Source organism: Mustela lutreola, chromosome 1 (genome assembly GCF_030435805.1).
Source record: "Mustela lutreola isolate mMusLut2 chromosome 1, mMusLut2.pri, whole genome shotgun sequence".
In the NCBI taxonomy this organism is placed as follows: domain Eukaryota; kingdom Metazoa; phylum Chordata; class Mammalia; order Carnivora; family Mustelidae; genus Mustela; species Mustela lutreola.
Window position 1 is genome coordinate 251,177,810 of NC_081290.1, and position 19,790 is coordinate 251,197,599.

Sequence of the window (19,790 nt, forward strand, 5' to 3'; positions counted from 1 at the left end):
TGGAGCAGAACTATTTTTGCTCTGTTGAAGAAGCTATTGGGGAGATTAACGTTCCTTCCTATCCTCATCCAGGACTCTCGAGTTTATGTATGTACACACTGAAAGTATTCCAAGAGCCTCTTACACTGGTATTGAATTTCATACTTCTGAAAGCGTCTTCACAACCATCATGACATCTGAGCCTCATGATGTATATTTTGTAATATCTAGTATGTACATATATTCCCCATTCTGACAGCTATTAACTTTATTCCCAACTTTTCTGATTTACAATCAATTCTGTAGTTTTCAACCTGGTACTTACATATTTCAGCATTTATGTAAATTTTTCTGCAAAACTGATACCAGATACAAAATTTCTGGATCTAAGGGCACACACATAAAAAAAAAATTTATATTGCACTATCACTCTTTACAAAAAGTTGTACTAGTTTAGAGTCCTAGTGACAATGTATGAGAGTGCCCCGTGTTCCACATCTTTCTTAACATTAGAATTTACTGATCTTTCTTTTTCTCTCTTTTTTAATTGTGGCATATTATGAATAGAGGTAGGCCCCCAAGTTGTAAGTGAATAGCTTACACAGCTGTGTAACTACCACCCACATCAAGGAGACCAGCTTGTTAGCCCTCCAAAAGCCCTCCTAACTTCCCAGTCACTATTCCCATCATCCTCAGCAGAAGCACCCTTACATTTTATAAAAATGGAATCATGCAGTATATATATTGAGTCTTCAGGCTTCTTCGGTTCAATGCTCATTTGGGTGATTTAACTCTTGTGTGTGTTTTTGTGCATTCATTTTCATTACTTTGTACTGAAGTTTATTTGTGTATGTGTCATTATGGTTTTAATTTGCGTTTCTCTAATGTGTGTTTGGATGTGTTGTGGCTTATTTACATAGGCACTTTTGTGAAGTCTTTTGTCTGTTTCTCAGTTAGGTCTTTTCTGGTTGATTGGTAGAAATCGTTTCTGTATTCCTATGAGTCCTTTGCTTATCATATGCATTACTGATCTTTACCTACCCGTACTTCCTTTTTCTTTCTTTTAATGGATTCTTTTGCTAATCAGATGTTTTTAATTTTAATGTAGTCCAATTTCTCAGCCTTTTCTTTATGAATCATGCTCTTAATCTTTTAACTACCACCAAGACCATGGCGTTAATTTCCTATGTTATTTTTTAGAGGTTGTGTTATTTTACTTTCCACATGGAGAGCTAATATCCACCTGGAGTCCATTTTTGTGCACGGTGCCATTTCCCACTGCATGTGTGATCATTCAGTTTGTCACAATTATTGAAAGAAAACATTCAACTTTTCATACCGTTTTTCAGTTCCACCTTTGTCATACTCCAGTTTCTGTATACTCATAGGTCTAGTTCTGGGTCCAGTTCTGCAGCTTTGATCTTTTTGTCTCTTTTTGTATCGATACTGACAATGTTGAACTTTACTTCAGTTCTGAGTCCTAGAAAACAGGGACCGTTAAAGAAATCCCCCACTCTTCTCATTCTGGGAAACTGTTTCCTGTAAAGGACTACCGTCCACCGTATGAGTATTCCTGGATAACCACCGCCCCCATCTCCCATTTGACTCGACAGCACTACTTGCCACATAGTTTATCATAAATTCACCTGGCAATTGAAGTGTCGATCTATGTTAGTTGTTTTTAAAGCAAGAAAAAATTAAGCTTCTCCTATCTCTATGCCAAGCAAGTAGTTACAGGTTGGAGTCAGGTGCGCAAGCTACCTTACCGGTAGAGCCAGAGCAGTAGGGATGCTATCTTGCTTCATGTTTACATTTAAAAGGGATGGCTCCTAGAAAACTTAAGGAAAAACACTTCCTGGATTGTAAACTGTAAAGAGCCTTATTTAGCTTTGCTGCAGATTTACATAAATCTCAGAAGGACAGAGAAAGAATTTATACTTACAAGTTCCCTAAAGGAAATGCTCTGAGAACAACATTTCAGCACCAGAGTAATTTCAGTTCTTTTAGATTTATAATTAGCCTTGTAATTTCTCCCTTTTGTAATTAGTTTGTAGCAATAAGAATCAAACAGGCCCTCCATATTCTCACTCTTGGTCTAATAAACGGCCAGCTGAACTTTTTATCCCCACTGATCCATCAAAACAAAGTATGTGTTTGCTGAATTGACCTAACATTAATTAAACTTTGCCCCCACAGGAACCTAAACTGTGTTGTACCCTTAACCCAGGCCAACACTGGCATGTAGAATAGCCTTTTCTTACCATAAAGAAGGACACTCCCTGAACTTGGCTTGCCTCTCCCAAGTGAATGAGTGAAGGAGTGAGTGAATGAATGAAAAGAAAAGTCCCTTTCTGCCTGACTTTTCAGATGTTCACAGGTCTCCCTATTATAATAGTTTCCCTCTCCCTCTTGTTATAATCTTTTCACATAATATCTTTTCTAAGTCCAGATTTGTTTCTATTTGACAATACCGTGCTGTATTTTTTTTTTTTAACCATGGCTTCATAGTAAGTCTCAATATCTGGTGGAGTAAAATTTTCTACTTTGCTAATACCCAGGACAGAGTTCTAATTTTGGTAACACTTTCCTAAAGAAATAATCCAAAGTATATAAAATAAATAATATCTATAATATAACAAATAGATAATAAGTATCTATTTATTTATAAAAACTAAAACTGCTTTCATAAATTGTGATATGTTTGCCAACATAAAATAGTAAGCTGCACTTAAAGGTGTTACCATATTAGCTAATGGTGATTCAAAAACAACCAGCACTCTAGCACACCAACCAACAAAACTTTAACATAGGAGATGTAAGAAAAGGGAGGTAAGGGAAATAGATCGAGAACAGTGCTGAAAAGACCAAATTCAGCAGAAAAGCAGAAATTCTGAAATGTTGCTGGAGAACAAAATGCAGGTAGAATTGAGATGGCAGGAATATGGAAGCAGAGGACACCAAAGCCTAAATTATATGGAGGAAAAAACTGAATGCCAAGAGACAGGTGATTGCAAAGTAGTTGTAGATACATGGTAATCTTGTGTTAATAAATTCAGGTGTCAGGAAGGGACCCTGCAGAAATCCTCAGAGTAATTGAAGTAATCAGCCTAGCTAAGTATCAGTTCTATCCCATGTTCCCCAGATGAACCATTAGCAGTGATATTACACTCCCAACTTGAAGGCCTGATTGTAGGAATTTTGGCACAAAACTTCCAGAGGAGCTTGGGACAGGAGAAGCAAAATAAATTGTGATCCACAAGTGTTCATACCCAGGAGTTAAGCTACCTACAGACTCCACACAAGCTCACCCTCCCCATCTTCCCTCAAACAACAGAGGGAAGGTTCCTTCTGTAATCAGAGCCTGTATCTACATTCAGACAAAGTTGGCCATTGCTAAATTGGGGTGGGAAAAAAAAATGTGGATAGCATCAAGTTCTGAAATGTGTGTGTAACGCTTACCTCATAGGTTTATTACATTCTCTCACGATGTCCTTTTGGCATAGAAGATGGGAAGAAAAAGTTTGGGATTGAAAGACTGCTAACTTCTAATACTTACTCATCTGCCTATCCACTCCATGATGTAAGTATAAGGTTGGTTTTGAAATACTGAGCCCATTTTCCCTCTGACATTAAAAGGTCACCTTGTTGGGACAGAGACTCTCCCCTTTGCTTCCTCTTTTATGACAGGTTACTTAATTCTTCCTCATGTTGGTTGAGAGATATGTAGTGGGGTAATGAACACTATACAATGGATTCTCTGTCAGTCTTTCTTCACAAAAAGGCTCATTTCCTTTTAGAAGATTTTGAGGATTGTGGGTTTGTTTTAGGGCATTAATTCTCTTCTTACTATTACCAGGTCATTAAGCCAAGCTAATCCTCAGGCACCAGCAACTTTAATCTGTACATCCAGCCTCCCAGTAGAGTCATTTATGATGGCTAGAAAATCAAGGGTACTTAGCTGTGGTGAGAGGTAGTTGTAACTTACTGGTAGTTTTAAAATTTTTTTCTTCTTTTTTTCTATCCTGAGTGCAAGGTTAGGTACTGGATTTCCTGTGCATTAAAGAATCATTTTTCAAGGTACCCAAATAGGCTGCCTTTTTATTTATTTCATTTCTCAAGATTCAGTGGGATTAGCTACAGAAGAAGAAAAGAAAAAAAGTTGGAATCTAAGTGATAAAAAAATCTTATACCTTATTGTATCGTGATTTTCTCATGAGCTTAATTTTCAATTGGATATTTATTTATGTTGTCTTCAGCAGTTCACTTGTCTGGGCACACAGTTAAAAAATGTGTAGACAGTATGTGTATGTACCATGTGTGTACTATGTATATACTGTGTATGTACTATGATGTGTAGACAGTACTCTATGTCTCAAAGGGATATTATTAATAAGGCAACTCAGTATGTAACAATGGGAAAAATGCATGACAGAGTACTGTGGCTCTTAGGTGCCAACGTTTGCGATGCATGTTTTAAATTTTTTGGGAAATTGTGTCAGTGATTACCAGTGAGGACCAGACAAATCTGGAAGAAATTTCTGTCACAGTAGTGTGACTTTGGATCATTCACTGAACCTTGTTTGAGTATAATTTTCCCATCTATAGAATAAAAGTGTTAGTGTATTTCTAAAGTCCCAGACAGTCATACTGTTAGCATAAATCCCCGAGCTGTGAATATTCTCGTAGGATTTGAGTAGAAAAGAAAGGGCATTCCACAGGAAAGAAGATCTGGAGTCAAGCCAGAGTCTCAAATTTTAACTGGGATTTTTAACTAACTGGGTGGAGGAATCTTTTTTTTAATTAATTTTTTAAAAAATTCTTTTCAGTGTAACAGTATTGTTTTTGCATCATACCCAGTGCTCCATGCAATCCGTGCCCTCTCTAGTACCCACCACCTGGTTCCCCCAAGCTCCCACCCCCCGCCCCTTCAAAACCCTCAGATTGTTTTTCGGAGTCCATAGTCTCTCATGGTTCACCTTCCCTTCCAAATCTTAATGATTATCACTATTGTTATAGTTTATTATAGATTTTAGGAGATAATTGTACATCAATGGAATATAAAAACTCAAATCAAAAGCAAAAGAAAAATTTGCCTCATTCACTAGTCTTGTAGAAGCTGTGTTTATTTACTTCACCCCTGTCTTCTGCTATGTCATTCAAGTACTTTGTTTTTGAACATCTGTAGGGTCAATATTGGAAGCCTTCAGCACCTCCCAATCCTGTCAACGAGAGGTACATACTTTTCCAGAATTGGGCTCGGTTTTCCTATTTTTACAAGGAGCAACCTTTAGATTTGGTTAGGTAAGTTCCCTACGTACTATCAAACTGATTAAAACTTGATGATGTGGTTTTCATTCACGTGGCATCACATTTCCTTTCTTTCACCAGTCTTCATCCACGGTGCGTCACATCTTCCCAGGTTTGTATCCTCACTGTCGGTCAGTCAGTCGTGACTAGAATGCTGTTGCCAGAGTACTTCTCACCGCCCTGCAGTGGTTGCTGGGTAGTTCAGAGTTTGAATGTTGGTAGTTAGGTAAGCTGGGTTCAGATCCAAGTTCTTCCTCTTAGAGGCTACATAAACTTGGCCAAATTATTTAACCTCTGTGAGGCTCGTCTGTAAAGTGGGAGTAACAATGGTGCTTTCCTTAGGGGGCTGTTTAGTAATGAAATGAAACAAATTTTTTTTTTTTCTTTTAGCAGAGGGGCTAGCACTTAGTGCTTTGTACAAATTTGTTTTGTTTTTCTCTGAGTCCAGAAAGCTTTTGTATGGAGGTGTGTGTGTGTGTGTGTGCATGTGCACATATGTGCAAATCTCAGAGATCCCTGAAGGCTCTTGTTCCCTGACCTCAGTTCTTTAGACCATTTCGTTGGCTAAGCAAGAAGACCTGCATTGCAGGTTCCTGCTTTAAACCCTAACAATGCCCCATGCATACAGGGTGTCAGGAGACTCATGCTATGATTTCAGTAAAGGAACAATCCTGTGAGAGCCCTGGTTGCTCCACACCTGGAGTTCCGCTCAGTGATTTATGCTGGCAGTGCTATGCTAACGCACCATCACGGTGTCCCTTTTAGGAGAATGGTGTTGGTGCACACATCCAAGTCAGCTGAAGGGCTTTCGCACCAGTTTCCTTTAAGATAAGTAAGGGGAAACTTTTAAGAATAAATGAGGGGTGCCTGGGTGGCTCAGTGGGTTAAAGCCTCTGCCTTCAGCTCAGATCATGATCCCAGGGTCCTGGGATCGAGCCCCGCATCAGGCTCTCTGCTCCACGGGGAGCCTGCTTCCTCCTCTCTCTTTCTGCCTGCCTCTCTGCCTGCTTGTGATCTCTGTCTGTCAAATAAATAAATAATCTTAAAAAAAATAATAATAAATGAAAGGCAGATAGCATAGGTAAGCTGGTACTTTCTGTAAACTGTTACATGAACTCTTCGTTGGATGGATGTTTTAATTGTTTTGAATAATGGCTATTTAATTTTCTAAATGACAAAAGAAGCACATTTATGAACCTTCAAATTGTAAAGAGATGCGCAAAGTCTTAGGTGAAATTCTACCTCGGTTGAACTTTGTAGAGGGAACTGCCCTTGATTTGGTATTATCTATTCAATTCTGGTTTTTTGTACATGCATAATAAAATGCATATGCAATCATATTTTTTTTCCTTAGGTGCAAAAACAATGAATACTGTTACACTGAAAAGAAATTTAAAAAAAATTTTTTTTAAATGAGAAGTAGACAAAACATGGCAATTGCAAATGAAATAAAGATATTTAGAGCTTCCAAAAGAAAAGAAAAGAAAAAACAATGGCATCTTTATTTACTTTTTTGCTGCCATTTTCTTTTTGCTCTAAATAATATATTATTGGTACTCCTCCTGTGGATACATCTAGATCTATCTCATGCTTTTTAACAGAACACAAAGTACCATATTATAAATGTTTCATAATTCACTTATCTGTTCTTCTGTCAGAAAACAGGCTGTCCCAGAATTTTTACAGTTACAAACCTGCTGCCAAGGACATTTACAGACATTGGGCCCTTGGAGAATCTTTTCAGAGCATATTTTTAAAGAAACATGGTCATCATTTAATTTTTTAAATTTTTTTTATAGACATATAATGTTTTATTAGCCCCAGGGGTACAGGTCTGTGAATCGCCAGGTTTGCACACTTTACAACACTCACCATATTACATACCCTCCCCAGTGTCCATAACCCAACCACCCTCTCCCAACCCCCCTCCCCCTGGCCACCCTCAGTTTGTTTTGTGATATTAAGAGTCTCTTATGGTTTGTCTCCCTCCTGATCCCATCTTGTTTCATTTATTCTTCTCCTATCCCCTTAAGCCCCCATGTTGCATCACCACTTCCTCATATCAGGGAGATCATATGATAGTTGTCTTTCTCCGATTGACTTATTTCGCTCAGCATAATACCCTCTAGTTCCATCCACGTCGTCACAAATGGCAAGATTTCATTCTTTTGATGGCTGCAGAGTATGCCATTGTTTATATAAACCACATCTTCTTTATCCATTCATCTGTTGATGGACATCTAGGTTCTTTCCATAGTTCGGCGATTGTGGACTTTGCTGCTATAAACATTCAGGTGCACGTGCCCTTTCAGATCACTGCGCTTGTATCTTTAGGGTAAATACCCAGTAGTGCAATTGCTGGCTCATAGGGTAGTTCTATTTTCAACTTTTTGAGGAAACACCATGCTGTTTTCCAGAGTGGTTGCACCAGCTTGCATTCCCACCAACAGTGTAGGAGGGTTCCTCTTTCTCTGCAATCTTCAGAAGAAACATGGTCATCAGAATGAAGGTTTACATAGTTTCTAGTGTGCAAAAATATGTAGAAAATATGTATTCACTTAACATTTTTAAACTATCAACAGGTGTTTCTGCTATGAATATTCTCCAAAGGTTTGTACTTATCATCCTATGAACACATTACCTCTTGGGTCAGTGGGGGCTAGATCCGTAATACTTTGTTAGCCCTTGCAAATTTCCTTTTACAAAAAAATGAAAGGCAAAAAAAGAAAAGTCAGATATTTAACCAGGTGACAGTATCTAGCATAAATTTAATAACTTTAAAAAATTTTTCATCTTATAGTATTATAGCAAGCTATACTGCTTTTCCATTTTAATAGTGAAATGGTATTTTTAAATAAATGTAAAATTTTCACAAAATTTAATTAAGGAACTGATAATTTAGGTGAAAAGACCTTAGTTAACTGAAAAGGCAAAAAAGAAAACACTACATTATCACAGAGGTAACAACAGCAGAATATAGCTATTATTCCTAGAGGTTTTTTTAGTGTTTATGTAAGATAATATTCTTTTTCTAGGAACAGACAATGAAGTATTTAGGGGTAAAGGACCATGACATAATCAACCAACTTACTTTCAAAGGGCTCATCAAAAGATATCTACATCTATATCCATATCTATATATATCTATATCTATATTACCCAAAGATAGATATTAATATATAGATACAGATACACAGATAAACATATATATCTCTTCATATATACATATATGTATATATGCAGAGAGAGTTATATGAAGAGAAAGTACAAATGGAACAGTACTTTTGCAATAAAAGAATTAAAGAGTATATGGAAGTTATCTAAATTATTCTTATAACTTTTTCCATATATTTGAAATTATTAACAAATGGAGACTTTAATAAAAGGAGAGTCCAGAAGTAGATCCACACATATATGGTCAACTGATTTTCAACAAGGGTGCTGTTATTTACTGGGGAAAGGATAGTCCTTTAAACAAATGATGTTATAACAAATGGAGATCCATATACAAAACATGGGTCTAGATCCTTTCCTACATAAAAATGTAAACTAATTTGAAATGGATCAGGGAACTTAGTGTAATGGCTAAAACTATAGAACTTCTATAGGAGAATGTTTAGGAGAAAAGTTTTTAAGGCCTGGGATTTGGTATGGACTTTTCAGAAAAGACACAAAAAGTACAATTTAAAAATACGTAAATTTGACTTCATAAAAATAAAAAAAAATGCTCTTTAAAAGACACCATTATAAAAATAAAAAGGCAAACCACAGGCTGGAGAAAATACTTGAAAGACACATATTGACAAAGGACACCTAGAATATTTAAGGAACTCTTACAATTCAATGAGGCAAAATCATTAAAAATGGACAAAAGATTATAAAAGATACTTCACCAAAGAAAGATATTTATGGATGGCCACTTAGTAATCAAGAAATACACAGCATCTGTGTCCACTAGAGGAAATAAATTAAAATATCTTTCACTGAAATACTAATATACTACCCATTCTAATAGCTAAAATCTGAAGGATTGACAGTATTAAGTGCTAATAAGGATATAGAGCAACTTGAAATCTCTAAGTACTGCTGGAATGCAAATGGAGGAGCAACTCTACAAAAAAATTTGACAGTTTCTTATCAAGTTAAATATGTACTTTTTGTATGACCCAGCAATTCCTGTACTAAGTCTTTATCTAGGAAAACTGAAGCACATGTCCACAAAAGCACAATTATTTGAGTGTTTATAGCAGCTTAACTCACAAGAAAAAACTGGAAACAACCCAAAGGTCCATCAATTGATAAACAGCTAAACAAATTATCATGTATTCACACAATGGATTTTTTTCCCTCTGGGATACAATACTGATGCATGCAACATCAAAGTATGACTCTTCAACGTATTTTGCTAAGAAAAAGAGGCAGGCCAGGAAAGGCTGCATAGTCTTGTTTCCATTTACAAAACATTATTCTGGAAGAGGAAAAACTATAGGGACCTAAATTAAAGTAGGAGTTGCCCATATCTGGGTATTGAGGAAGGGGTTAAGTGCAAGGGTCTCAAGGGAACTTCTTGAGATGATGGTAATGCTCCATATGTTGATTGTGCTGGTGGTTATGTTGCAGGGTTGCAGGGTTCTTGTCTCATGGAGTTGAAGTATAAATCTTGTGGAAAATAAGGTGAACTGAAAGATCATTAAGGGAAGTTGAAAACAGAAAGGAAGACTCTCTAGAGAGGGGTCCCAAATGAGTGGCCACTGAGGGCTTTCATGGTTGGTCTTTTATAGAAAACTGACCAGGGAACTTGGCAAATATCTTGTCTATAACATTTAAGACAAACAAGGTAGACTTGTAAATATTGTGAAAATATATCATCTACATTTAGAACAAAGTGGATTTGTTATTTTTTCTTCTCTCTAGTTAATATCTTGTGCATAACATTTTTCCACATCTGGAATTTTTTTTTTTTTTTTTAGATTTTATTTGTTTGAGAGCAAGAAAGAGCATGAAGGGGGAGGAGGCAGAGGGCAAGGGAGAAGCAGACTCCCTGCTGAATAGGGAGCCTGAGGTGAGGTGAGGCTCCATCCCAGGATCCCAACATCATGATCTGAGCCAAAGAAAGACACTTAACTGACTAAGCCACCCAGGTGCTCCAACCTATCTAGGATTTCTGTGAACCTGGTCACGTAGTCCCCTACCTAGCCTCGCCTGTCTCTTACTCAGTTACATGAGTGTGTGCATTTGAACTTATCAAGTTATACACTTAGGTATATTTTATTATATATGAAATACCCAATCAATTTGAATTAAAAAATAAAATCACTCCTCTTAGAGGATTAACTTTCTGGGATAGAGGGTGAGATGGGGTTTGGTGGAGAAACTCAGAGAGGGGAGGGGGAATTCCTTCTTGGAGAAATGAGCACCATTGGCTTGGAGGAGCTGCCATCCTTACACAGTGACCTGGAGACAGTGTTGAAAGCTGTTCCCCAAAGATATTCCTAGTACAGGAGAGACATATCTGGGGACTCCCCAGGATGCCTGGAAGGAAATGCCACAGGAGATGGGGGGCAAGGCTGCAGTTGTGCAGGTGGGAAGTGGCAATTGGACAGCAGATTCCTAGGTTAACATTTAATGTGATCTCATTTATGTACCAGTCATTAAGCTATTGTTCCTCGGCTGCGGCCCACCTTTCTACAATCTGCTTTGTGAGATTGAGGCTGGAGCTCTGAGGGCCACCAGTCTGCTTTGCTGGTTAGCTCACTGCTGGGCTCTGCAAGCAAGAAGTACTGAGGAGACGGAAAGATGGGGGGAGGAAAAGAGGATGCGTTTCTATTGTTTTTTGTTTTTGTTTTTGTTTTTTGTTTTTTTTAATGTGTTCCCTCTTTGCTTCCTATGAGCATTTCTCCAAGATGGCTCCTTTCCTGGCTGTGGCAGTGCCTTCCTATTGCTGGAGCTGAATGCTGTTTATAGTTCTGCCAACACTTGCAGATCCAATCTCGTATCTGTTCTGAGATAGCCTGTCAGCCTGCCAGTACCTCCTTCTCAGAGACCTGGGTCCCAGCCCCACACGCCCCCTCCTGTGACGTTAGAGAGAGTGCACCAGCTACGAACACCATCTTCTGGGATGACTTTTAGCTCTGGGGAGCACCAAGTTGTTGATGATAATTTTGAGCATAGTCATAGTGTGATAGTCATAGTCATAGTGTGTCATAGTGTGATGCTGTTTCACAACTCTATATATAATTTTCCCTTGCTTCCAATAAGCCCCTCATTTTATATTAATTTTGATTGTCCAGTGAAGAATTTGTTTGATTGCTCCACTGTTTTTACCCTGCTAGTAATAAACAATCTGTGGGAAGTTCTGCTACTCATCCCAATTTCTCCCTCAACTTAGCAGACAGAAGGATTCTCACCTGAACCAGTATTCACCAGTATTCAATGAGGGTCCAATTGCAGTAGCTGTCTCTCAACATTCCTTTACCAAAGTTCCACGGGGAGCCCTTGGAACTAGATCCTGTGTCTTTTTAAACATTTCTCCCTTTTCCTCCCCAAAACTCTACCCTTCTGGCTTCTAGAATAATAAGATTTATTTCAGGTACTTTTTAGTATTAATTAAAGTCCAAGGAAAGAGCGGCACTCCTTCCCAGATCCCTTTTACTGTACCTTGCCCTCTTCTCTAATTCCTTATCTCTTATAGTTTGCCAGCCTCATTACTTCCTGATTTATCTTTATCAAAAGAAGCAGATATATGTATTCTCTCAGATTTCTCCTTACTAAACAAAAGTGGCATTCGATATAGACCCCTCAGCACTTTGCTCTTTTCACTTAGCAATATGTCCTGAAGATCAATGTGTATGAATTCATGGAGACATGGTCATTCGTTTTTCTGCTTTATGGTACACCATTATGTGTTCTTAGACATTTAGGTAGTTTCCAGTACTTCACAATTACAAACAAAAGTGCTTCAGTGACTAACAATGGGTATGTGTATTTCTGTATTGTTGGGAGTATCTTCAGGGTAAAACCATATATGTGAGATTGTTGGGTTGTTGGGTAAGTTCATATGTAGTTGTATTAAAAATTGCCAAATTCCCTCTCAGTGGGATTGTACTATTTGGAATTCCCACCAACAATGTATGAAAGTGCAGAGTACACTGTCAAGTTTTCCAATTCTCGCTAGCTGACAGATGAGAAATGGTATTTTAGTGTACTTTTAATTTGCATTTCCCTTAATATGACTGAAATTGAACATCCTTTCATATGTTAAGGGATATTTTGTAGCCTTTTTAATAAACTGTGTATTTGTATCTTTTGTCCATTTTTCTATAGAATTTTTGCCTTCTTTCTAAGTTTTTTTAAGTGTTTTATTTATTGGGGTTTTGTAACCCTTTATAACACATATTCCTAATATTTTCTCCAAGTTTGTCATTTGCATTTTGACTTTGCATATGAGTTTTTTAAATTTGTTTGGTTGTTTGGCTTTTGCTATGTAGAATATTTTCTTATTTTATATGAAATCAACTTTATCAAAATTTTCATTGCTTTTGGATTTTTAGTGACAATGCCTTTTTTTTTTTTTTTAAGATTTTACTTATTAGAGTGAGAGACAGAGAGAGAGAGAACAAGTGGAGTGAAGGTCAGAGGGAGAAGCAAGCTTCCTGCTGAGCAGGGAGCCTGATGTGGGACTCCATCCCATGTCTCTGGGATCATGACCTAAGCGGAAGGCAGATGAGTAATGACTGAGCCCCCAGGCACCCAGACAATGCCTTTTTTGTACACACAAGTTATAGAGGAATTCTCCTACATTTTCTTTAACTTGCAGAGTTTCAATTTTTGTGTTTAGATTCCTGATCCATTCAGAATTTATTCTTCCATATCATGTGAGGAATAGGTCTAATTTTATCTACTGTCCTGATACCATTTATTAAGAAGTTTATTGATGTCCCAGTGATTTGAGGTACTACCTTTATCTTATACTAGATTTCTACAGGCAATTGAGTTTGTTTCTGGATGTTCTGTTTTGTTGTTGTAGATGTTTGTAGTTGTTTGTTTTGTTTTGTTTTGTTTTCCTTTGATCAGGCTGGCTACTCGTGTGTCAGTACCAGGCTGTTTTTATTACAGCACCATTGCCACAGTATGTTTTACTATATAGTACTACGTAGTATGCTTTAAAGTCTGGTTGGGCTAATACTTTATCATAGCTTTTACGCTCAGTGTTTCCTTGTACATTCTGCATATTTATTCTTCCATATAAACTCGAGTATCAACTTGGTTAGCTCTTTACTAAAAAGCATATTGTTGGTATTTATATGGGCATCACATTAAATTTATAAATAAGTTCATTTATTAGGTAGACCTGATAGTTTGATAATAATTCAGTCATTCTAATCAAGGAAAAGGCATGTCAAGGAAAAGGTATGTCTTTTTTCAAGTCTACATTGGGATTTTCAATCCTTTGTATAGGTTAGGCACCTCTCTTAGGCTTAATCCTAGGTATTTTATATTTTTTGTTGCTGTTACATTTTATGTATTCTATATCTTCTAACTTGTTATTATTTATATATTGAATGCCGTTGATTTTTGTATCTTAATTTTATATTCTGATACCTTGAAGAAATCCTCATTGAATTAGTTTTATCACTGATTCTTTAAGGTTATCCAAGTATATTACCATGTCTTATTTATATTTATTTATTTACTGTTTTAAAAAATATTTATTTATTTATTTGAGAGAGAGAGAGCACATGCATGAGTAGAAGGAGTGGAGGGAGAGAGAAACTCAAGCAGACTCCACTCTGAGCATAGAGCCTGATGTGGAGCATGATCTCACAACCCTGAGTTGAAACCAAGAGTCAGATACTTAACCGACTATGCCAGCCGGGCATCCCACCCTGTCATTTTAAAATAGGATAGTTTGCTTTTTTCTTTACCAATTCTTAGGTCTCCAGTTATTTTCTTTTGTTCAATTGCATTGGCTAGTAATTTCAGAACAGTATTAAATAGTAGTGGAGATAGTGGGTGTCCTTGCCTTGTGGAAGAGTCTCCAGTGTGTCCTCATGAGTAGAAAATTCTTTTGTCCTTGAACATTACTTTATCATTTTGCTAGGAAGCTTTGAGAGTTTTGTTTGCTTGCTTGTTTGTTTTAAAATCTGATAGGTGATTGTTCTAAGTCTGTTTTCCTTGTTTCCTACTGGATCCTTTCAATGCATACCTTCTTTTTTTTTTTTTTTTTTTTTTTTTTCCCTTCTGGAAGGTGTTCTTGGATTATAATTTTTAAAATATCAGCGCTTTCCCAGTATTTTGATTTTCTTTTGACTCCAGTTATATGTATGTTGAGTCTTCTTTTGCCTTTCCTTTTATCAAACGATTTCCCTGAGACTCTTTTACTTCTCCATGTCATTTCCATTCTTCTGATAGGTCTCCTGTTTTTCTGATTGTCTTTTATTAGATTTTTCACTTAACTCCCCCTTTATTTACCCTTTTGAATACCTTGTAATTTCATCCTCAATTCTGATACAACCTTTTGCAATTTTTTTCCCCTCTCCTTGTGGAGTTCTTTCACCTCTTGTTTTATTTATTCCAATTCTTACACTTCTTCTTTTTATATTTCTGGTATTTTCTTATGTTCTCAATTATTTATTTGAGAAAATTCAATTCAATTTGTAGTGCTTCAGTCCACTATTTCTTATGTTCTTTTTTGGGAAAATATTCATTAGCTGAAACTATTTGTTTAACATTGTTGGTTTTTCTAATATAGTTTTGTATGGGCATGGTCTGCTTTTTTTCTATTTGTAATTAACTCACAGAGTTTCTAGCATTAGAGTGCACTCTTCTGCTAGTCCTTTACTATTCCACACAATTTCTTCTATGGATGATAGTGTGTGGCTGTTGTCTAGGATCCACAGGATCCACAGGATCCTAACTGTCCCTTCTTGTTTTCTTCTTTCTCTATACTGCCACTCCTTTAAGGAGTACTGCCCTTTATATATGAGTCTTCCCTCAGAATGTTGCTTCTCTGAGGTCGCCACTCTTGCTTATTTTCAGATCCCTTTCTTTTGGCCAGCACTATGAATTACCATGTCCCAACATGTGTTCAGTATTATGACATTTAATTACATCTTTTTCCCCCCTGGGGGTTATTTTGACTAAATCTGTCTAATGTCTTTCCTTACTTTACTTTCCCCCCCCCCCCCGCCCACTGGAACTTCTTAAGCATCTTCTTCCTTGCTTTCTGATACCTCAGGTTTGTGGCAGCAGGTGGTAGAGCTCTGTTAGAATTGGGCTTTTTTCTTTACTTACAGGTAATTTGAAGATCATGGTGTTCTTTGTCATGATGCTGAAGGCCTGTATTGGCTGTGGTTTTATTTCTTCTCCTTGTTGATCTTATGGTTTTTAGGAAAAGTTTTAGAGATTTGGTAGCTCTTGATAGCAAGATGGTTAAAAAAAAAGAGAGAGAGAGAGAAAGGAATTATCCACAGATGCATGATTGCAATGCACACTGTTCCTTTAATGAGTATTTATTTATTTATTTTAAAGATTTTATTTATTTATTTGAAACAGAGAGAGAGAGTACAAGCAGGAGTATCAGCAGGGAGAGGGAGAAGCAGGCTATGCTGGGCAGAGAGCATGATGTGGGGCTCGATCCTAGGACCCTGGAATCATGACCTGAGCCAAAGGCAGACGATTAACTGACTGAGCCACCCAGGTGCCCAGTGAAGATCACTAGATACCAGGGCTACAAAGATAATCAGAACATAGTTTCCTAATATGAATATATTCGCAGGAAGACACCCAAATATATAATAATTATAACAGAGCAATACTCATGAAAGAACAGAGCACAGGTGAAAAAGCACCTACATTTATGACAACCTCAGGGAAAGTCTTCACAGCACTTATTCTTGAGCTGTGTCTTGAAAGATAAATAGTAAGTTCCAAAGTAAACAAGTTAGGTAAGAATGTCTCAGGCAGAGAAAAGTAGTACAGAGCACAGGGCTGAAGAAGAGCTTTGTACATTTAGTTCTTCATGTAGGAGCAGAAGCAGGTGAGACTTGAATGTTTATCAGTAACATCATGCAGAACATTGCTAAAAGAAGGGATAAAAACCATTTGAAGGAGGAGAAGGACATGGTTCAGTTTTTGCTTTAGAACCATCACCTCACTGGAAATAAGGAAGATGAGAGATGGATGCAAGACTGAAGTCAGGGAAGTAAGGTAGCTATTAAAATTTTTCAGTAATAGGTATTCAAGGTCATATGAAGATACTGGTAAGAGAAAAGAGAGTATACTATGAATTAGAAAAATATTTTTATAACAAAATTTATTGCATTTAGTGGATGATTGAACATGGAAAATTAAAAAAAAAAAAAAAAAAGGAAGACGGGATGATTTGGTAGAAAGGTGTTTAGAATTTAAGAGTCTGATTTTTGAGATTTCATATAGCTCGCGTGACCTCTACACCAACCTTAAGTTCCATGTTCAAACATTTGTAGTTTTCCTGTCTTTGGGGTACTGGTCATCTTGTCACATTACATTTTATTTTTAAAGAAAAAATAGAAATAGAAATTCTGAGATTGCCGTCATTGGTTTATCAGTCTTCAATGTTATATGCCCTCCAATCCTATTTTTTCTTTCCAGTTTAAGAGCTCTCTATATTTTTTCTTTTGATGTCACCTGTTTTGAGTGACTTAATACTTGGTATATGCCTATATAGCTAATAGCTTAGAATAAATCTATTTATAGTGAGTATAATGGTGCTATTCAAATGCTATTAAACGTAATAGCTAAGAGTCTCAGATGTCCATAAATTAACTATAAAAATGAATCACTTTTAACCAAATGTTTCCACATGTTTGCTCACTCCTCAAGCCCATACCCAGCTCAATTATGTCATCATCCTTTTGATTAATTGCTATGGCTTAGACTAAGTCTTGGAAATACAAAATTGGACCAATGCCTTCTCACCAGATCTCACAAACAATATTAATGAATTTCTATCTCCCACCTGTCAGTGGACTGTTGAGACGCTCTGGGGCCACAGATGGGCTCAAAGTCTACTAAGTGAAATGGGCATATTAAGAAGTACCATACACCATAGGTGTGAATATAAGGCTCATTTTTCTAAAAATAAATACTCAAAAGAAAAATTCTTTATATATTTGAATTTTTATAGAATACCTCATATTATTAGAGTTCTCTCATTTTCTTTGTTGAATAGTGAGATAATTTAACATCTTAAATGTTTCAATACTGTGTACATTTTTATCATAATACAAATTTGAGATATGTCTTTTGCATTTTACATTTGTAAGAGATGTATTAGTTGTTAATCTGTGATTGTTAAGCTTCCCAGTCCAAAGTTTAGTAAAATAACTTCTATGATTCCATATAACAAATGCTCATCTGAGAATTTCTCTTTTAAATAATTTTTTAATACTAACTAAAGGTCTGGAGTTCTTGAGGACTTTCTTCTTTTAATTGTCAAGGAATAAGATTCTTGAAAATTGAAAGGGAGAAAAAGATAGTTCTTTAAAAATAAGGTTTGTTGAAATATCCGGTTTCTTTATAAATTCCCAAAGAATTTTTAGGTTAAATCTGTAGCAGTAGTATTGATATCTTCACTTCAAAAAATGATTGGTTTTGTAATTTTTAAAACAGCACATAGAGGGACACCTGGGTGACTCAGTGGGTTAGGCCTTCACCTTCAGCTTGGGTCATGATCTTGGGGTCCTTGGATCAAGCCCTGCATCAGGCTCTCTGCTCAGCAGGGGGCCTGCTTCCCTTCCTCTCTCTCTGCCTGCCTCTCTGCCTACTTGTGATCTCTGTCTGTCAAGTAAATAAATAAAATCTTTAAAAAAAAGAGAAAAAGTACATAAAAATAGATATGATGAAGAGTGAATTCTACAAAATCAAATATTTTTATCCTTTATTAAAAGATTTTGATGTTATGGGGTGCCTGGGTTGTTCATTGGCTAAGCATCTGCCTTCAGCTCAGGTCATGATCTCAGGGTCCTGGAATCCAGACCCGTGTTGGGCTGTGTGCTCAACGGGAAGTCTGCTTCTCCTTCTCCCTCTGTCCCTACCCCCACTCATGCTCTCTCTCTCTTTCTCTCTCTCAAGTAAATAAACAAAATCTTTAAAAAAGAGAGATTTTGATGTTATGCAATATTGAAGTAGTTGCTATATTTTTCAGCAGAAAAGAAAAAAACAAGTTCACTTGTCCCAAATGTAAGTGAACAAGGGATTTGCGAGTGGCAAATTAACAAGGGACTATGCTGGAATTGTGATTTAATTTCAAGTTTACAGTGATTTGAGGACAAAGCAAGAGAAATGAAAGATGGTATAAGCAGTGAGATGCCTATTTAATTAGAAAAGATTAGGAATTTTGAGTTCTGAAGAATATGAGGTTCAATAAAATTAATATTGAATACAAGAAAATATATAAATATTTGGAAATTAAGTTTATATCCTTATGTTCATAATTATCTTCTTTTTGAACATGTATGGATATTACAGTATTAAGTAATGTAATAGATTGTGATACAGCTTGCTATTAGAACCCAGAAGGGATCACATCTATCTGCCTTGGAAACTGTGGAAAGGTTTCACAGATTTGATAAGCTGAACTCTATATGGATAGGTAGAATTAATCTGGTTTTAAAAAATGTGTTTTTTGAGGGTGCCTGGGTGGCTCAGTGGTTTAAGCTGCTGCCTTCGGCTCAGGTCATGATCCCAGAGTCCTGGGATCGAGTCCCACATCGGGTTCTCTGCTCAGCAGGGAGCCTGCTTCCTCCTCTCTCTCTCTGCCTGCCTCTCTGCCTACATGTAATCTCTCTGTCAAATAAATAAATAAATAATCTTTAAAAAAAAAAAAAAAAAAATGTGTTTTTTGAGACAGAGAGAACTATATTCTTAGATTCCTTAAGGGATACCTTAAGGGGGGCTTGGTCTAAAAACAAAAACAGAAACAAGAAAAAAAGCATTTAGGACACGTAGTACTCTAACATTTTAACTTTTTGTAAAGCAAGGGTGGAACTGAGAATTTTATGGAACTCCTTTTTTTTTTTTTTAAGATTTTAATTTATTTATTTGACACAGAGAGAGAGAGCACAAGTAGGCAGAGAGGCAGGCAGAGGGACGAAAGGGAAGCAAGCTCTCTGCTGAGCAGAGATCTGATGTGGGGCTAAATCACAAGACCCTGAAATCAGGACCTGAGCCGAAGACAGAGGCTTAACCCATTGAGCCACCCAGGAGCCCCTTATGGAACTCTTATTAAGTAGTCATTTTTAATTCCTTGTTTTGCTATCTATCTCACAATCCTATAAACATCCATCAGAGATTAAAAATTGCAGGAAGAAGGAAGTTTATACATAGAACCACTCTAGTCTGATGTAGTCAGAGAACCTTCTTTAAGTTAGAAAGAGAAATAAAATGAAACTCCTTTCACATTGTAAAAGTGATTTTGATCTTGTTAATTGCTAGAAGTTACATTGCAGAATGTTTTACATTGC

At 36.7% G+C, this 19,790-nt stretch overlaps 1 protein-coding gene across 3 annotated transcripts in view; it reads left to right on the forward strand.

Moving 5' to 3' along the window:
• The window catches only part of ANO5 (anoctamin 5), a 96,925-nt gene that overhangs the window by 41,841 nt on the left and 35,294 nt on the right, over positions 1 to 19,790 (forward strand). For all 3 annotated transcript variants that reach the window (XM_059138402.1, XM_059138410.1, XM_059138419.1), the window contains 2 exons: positions 3,446 to 3,559; positions 5,165 to 5,280. In XM_059138402.1, coding sequence (XP_058994385.1) covers positions 3,446 to 3,559; positions 5,165 to 5,280 — 230 coding nt within the window. The remainder of the gene's footprint in view (positions 1 to 3,445; positions 3,560 to 5,164; positions 5,281 to 19,790) is intronic.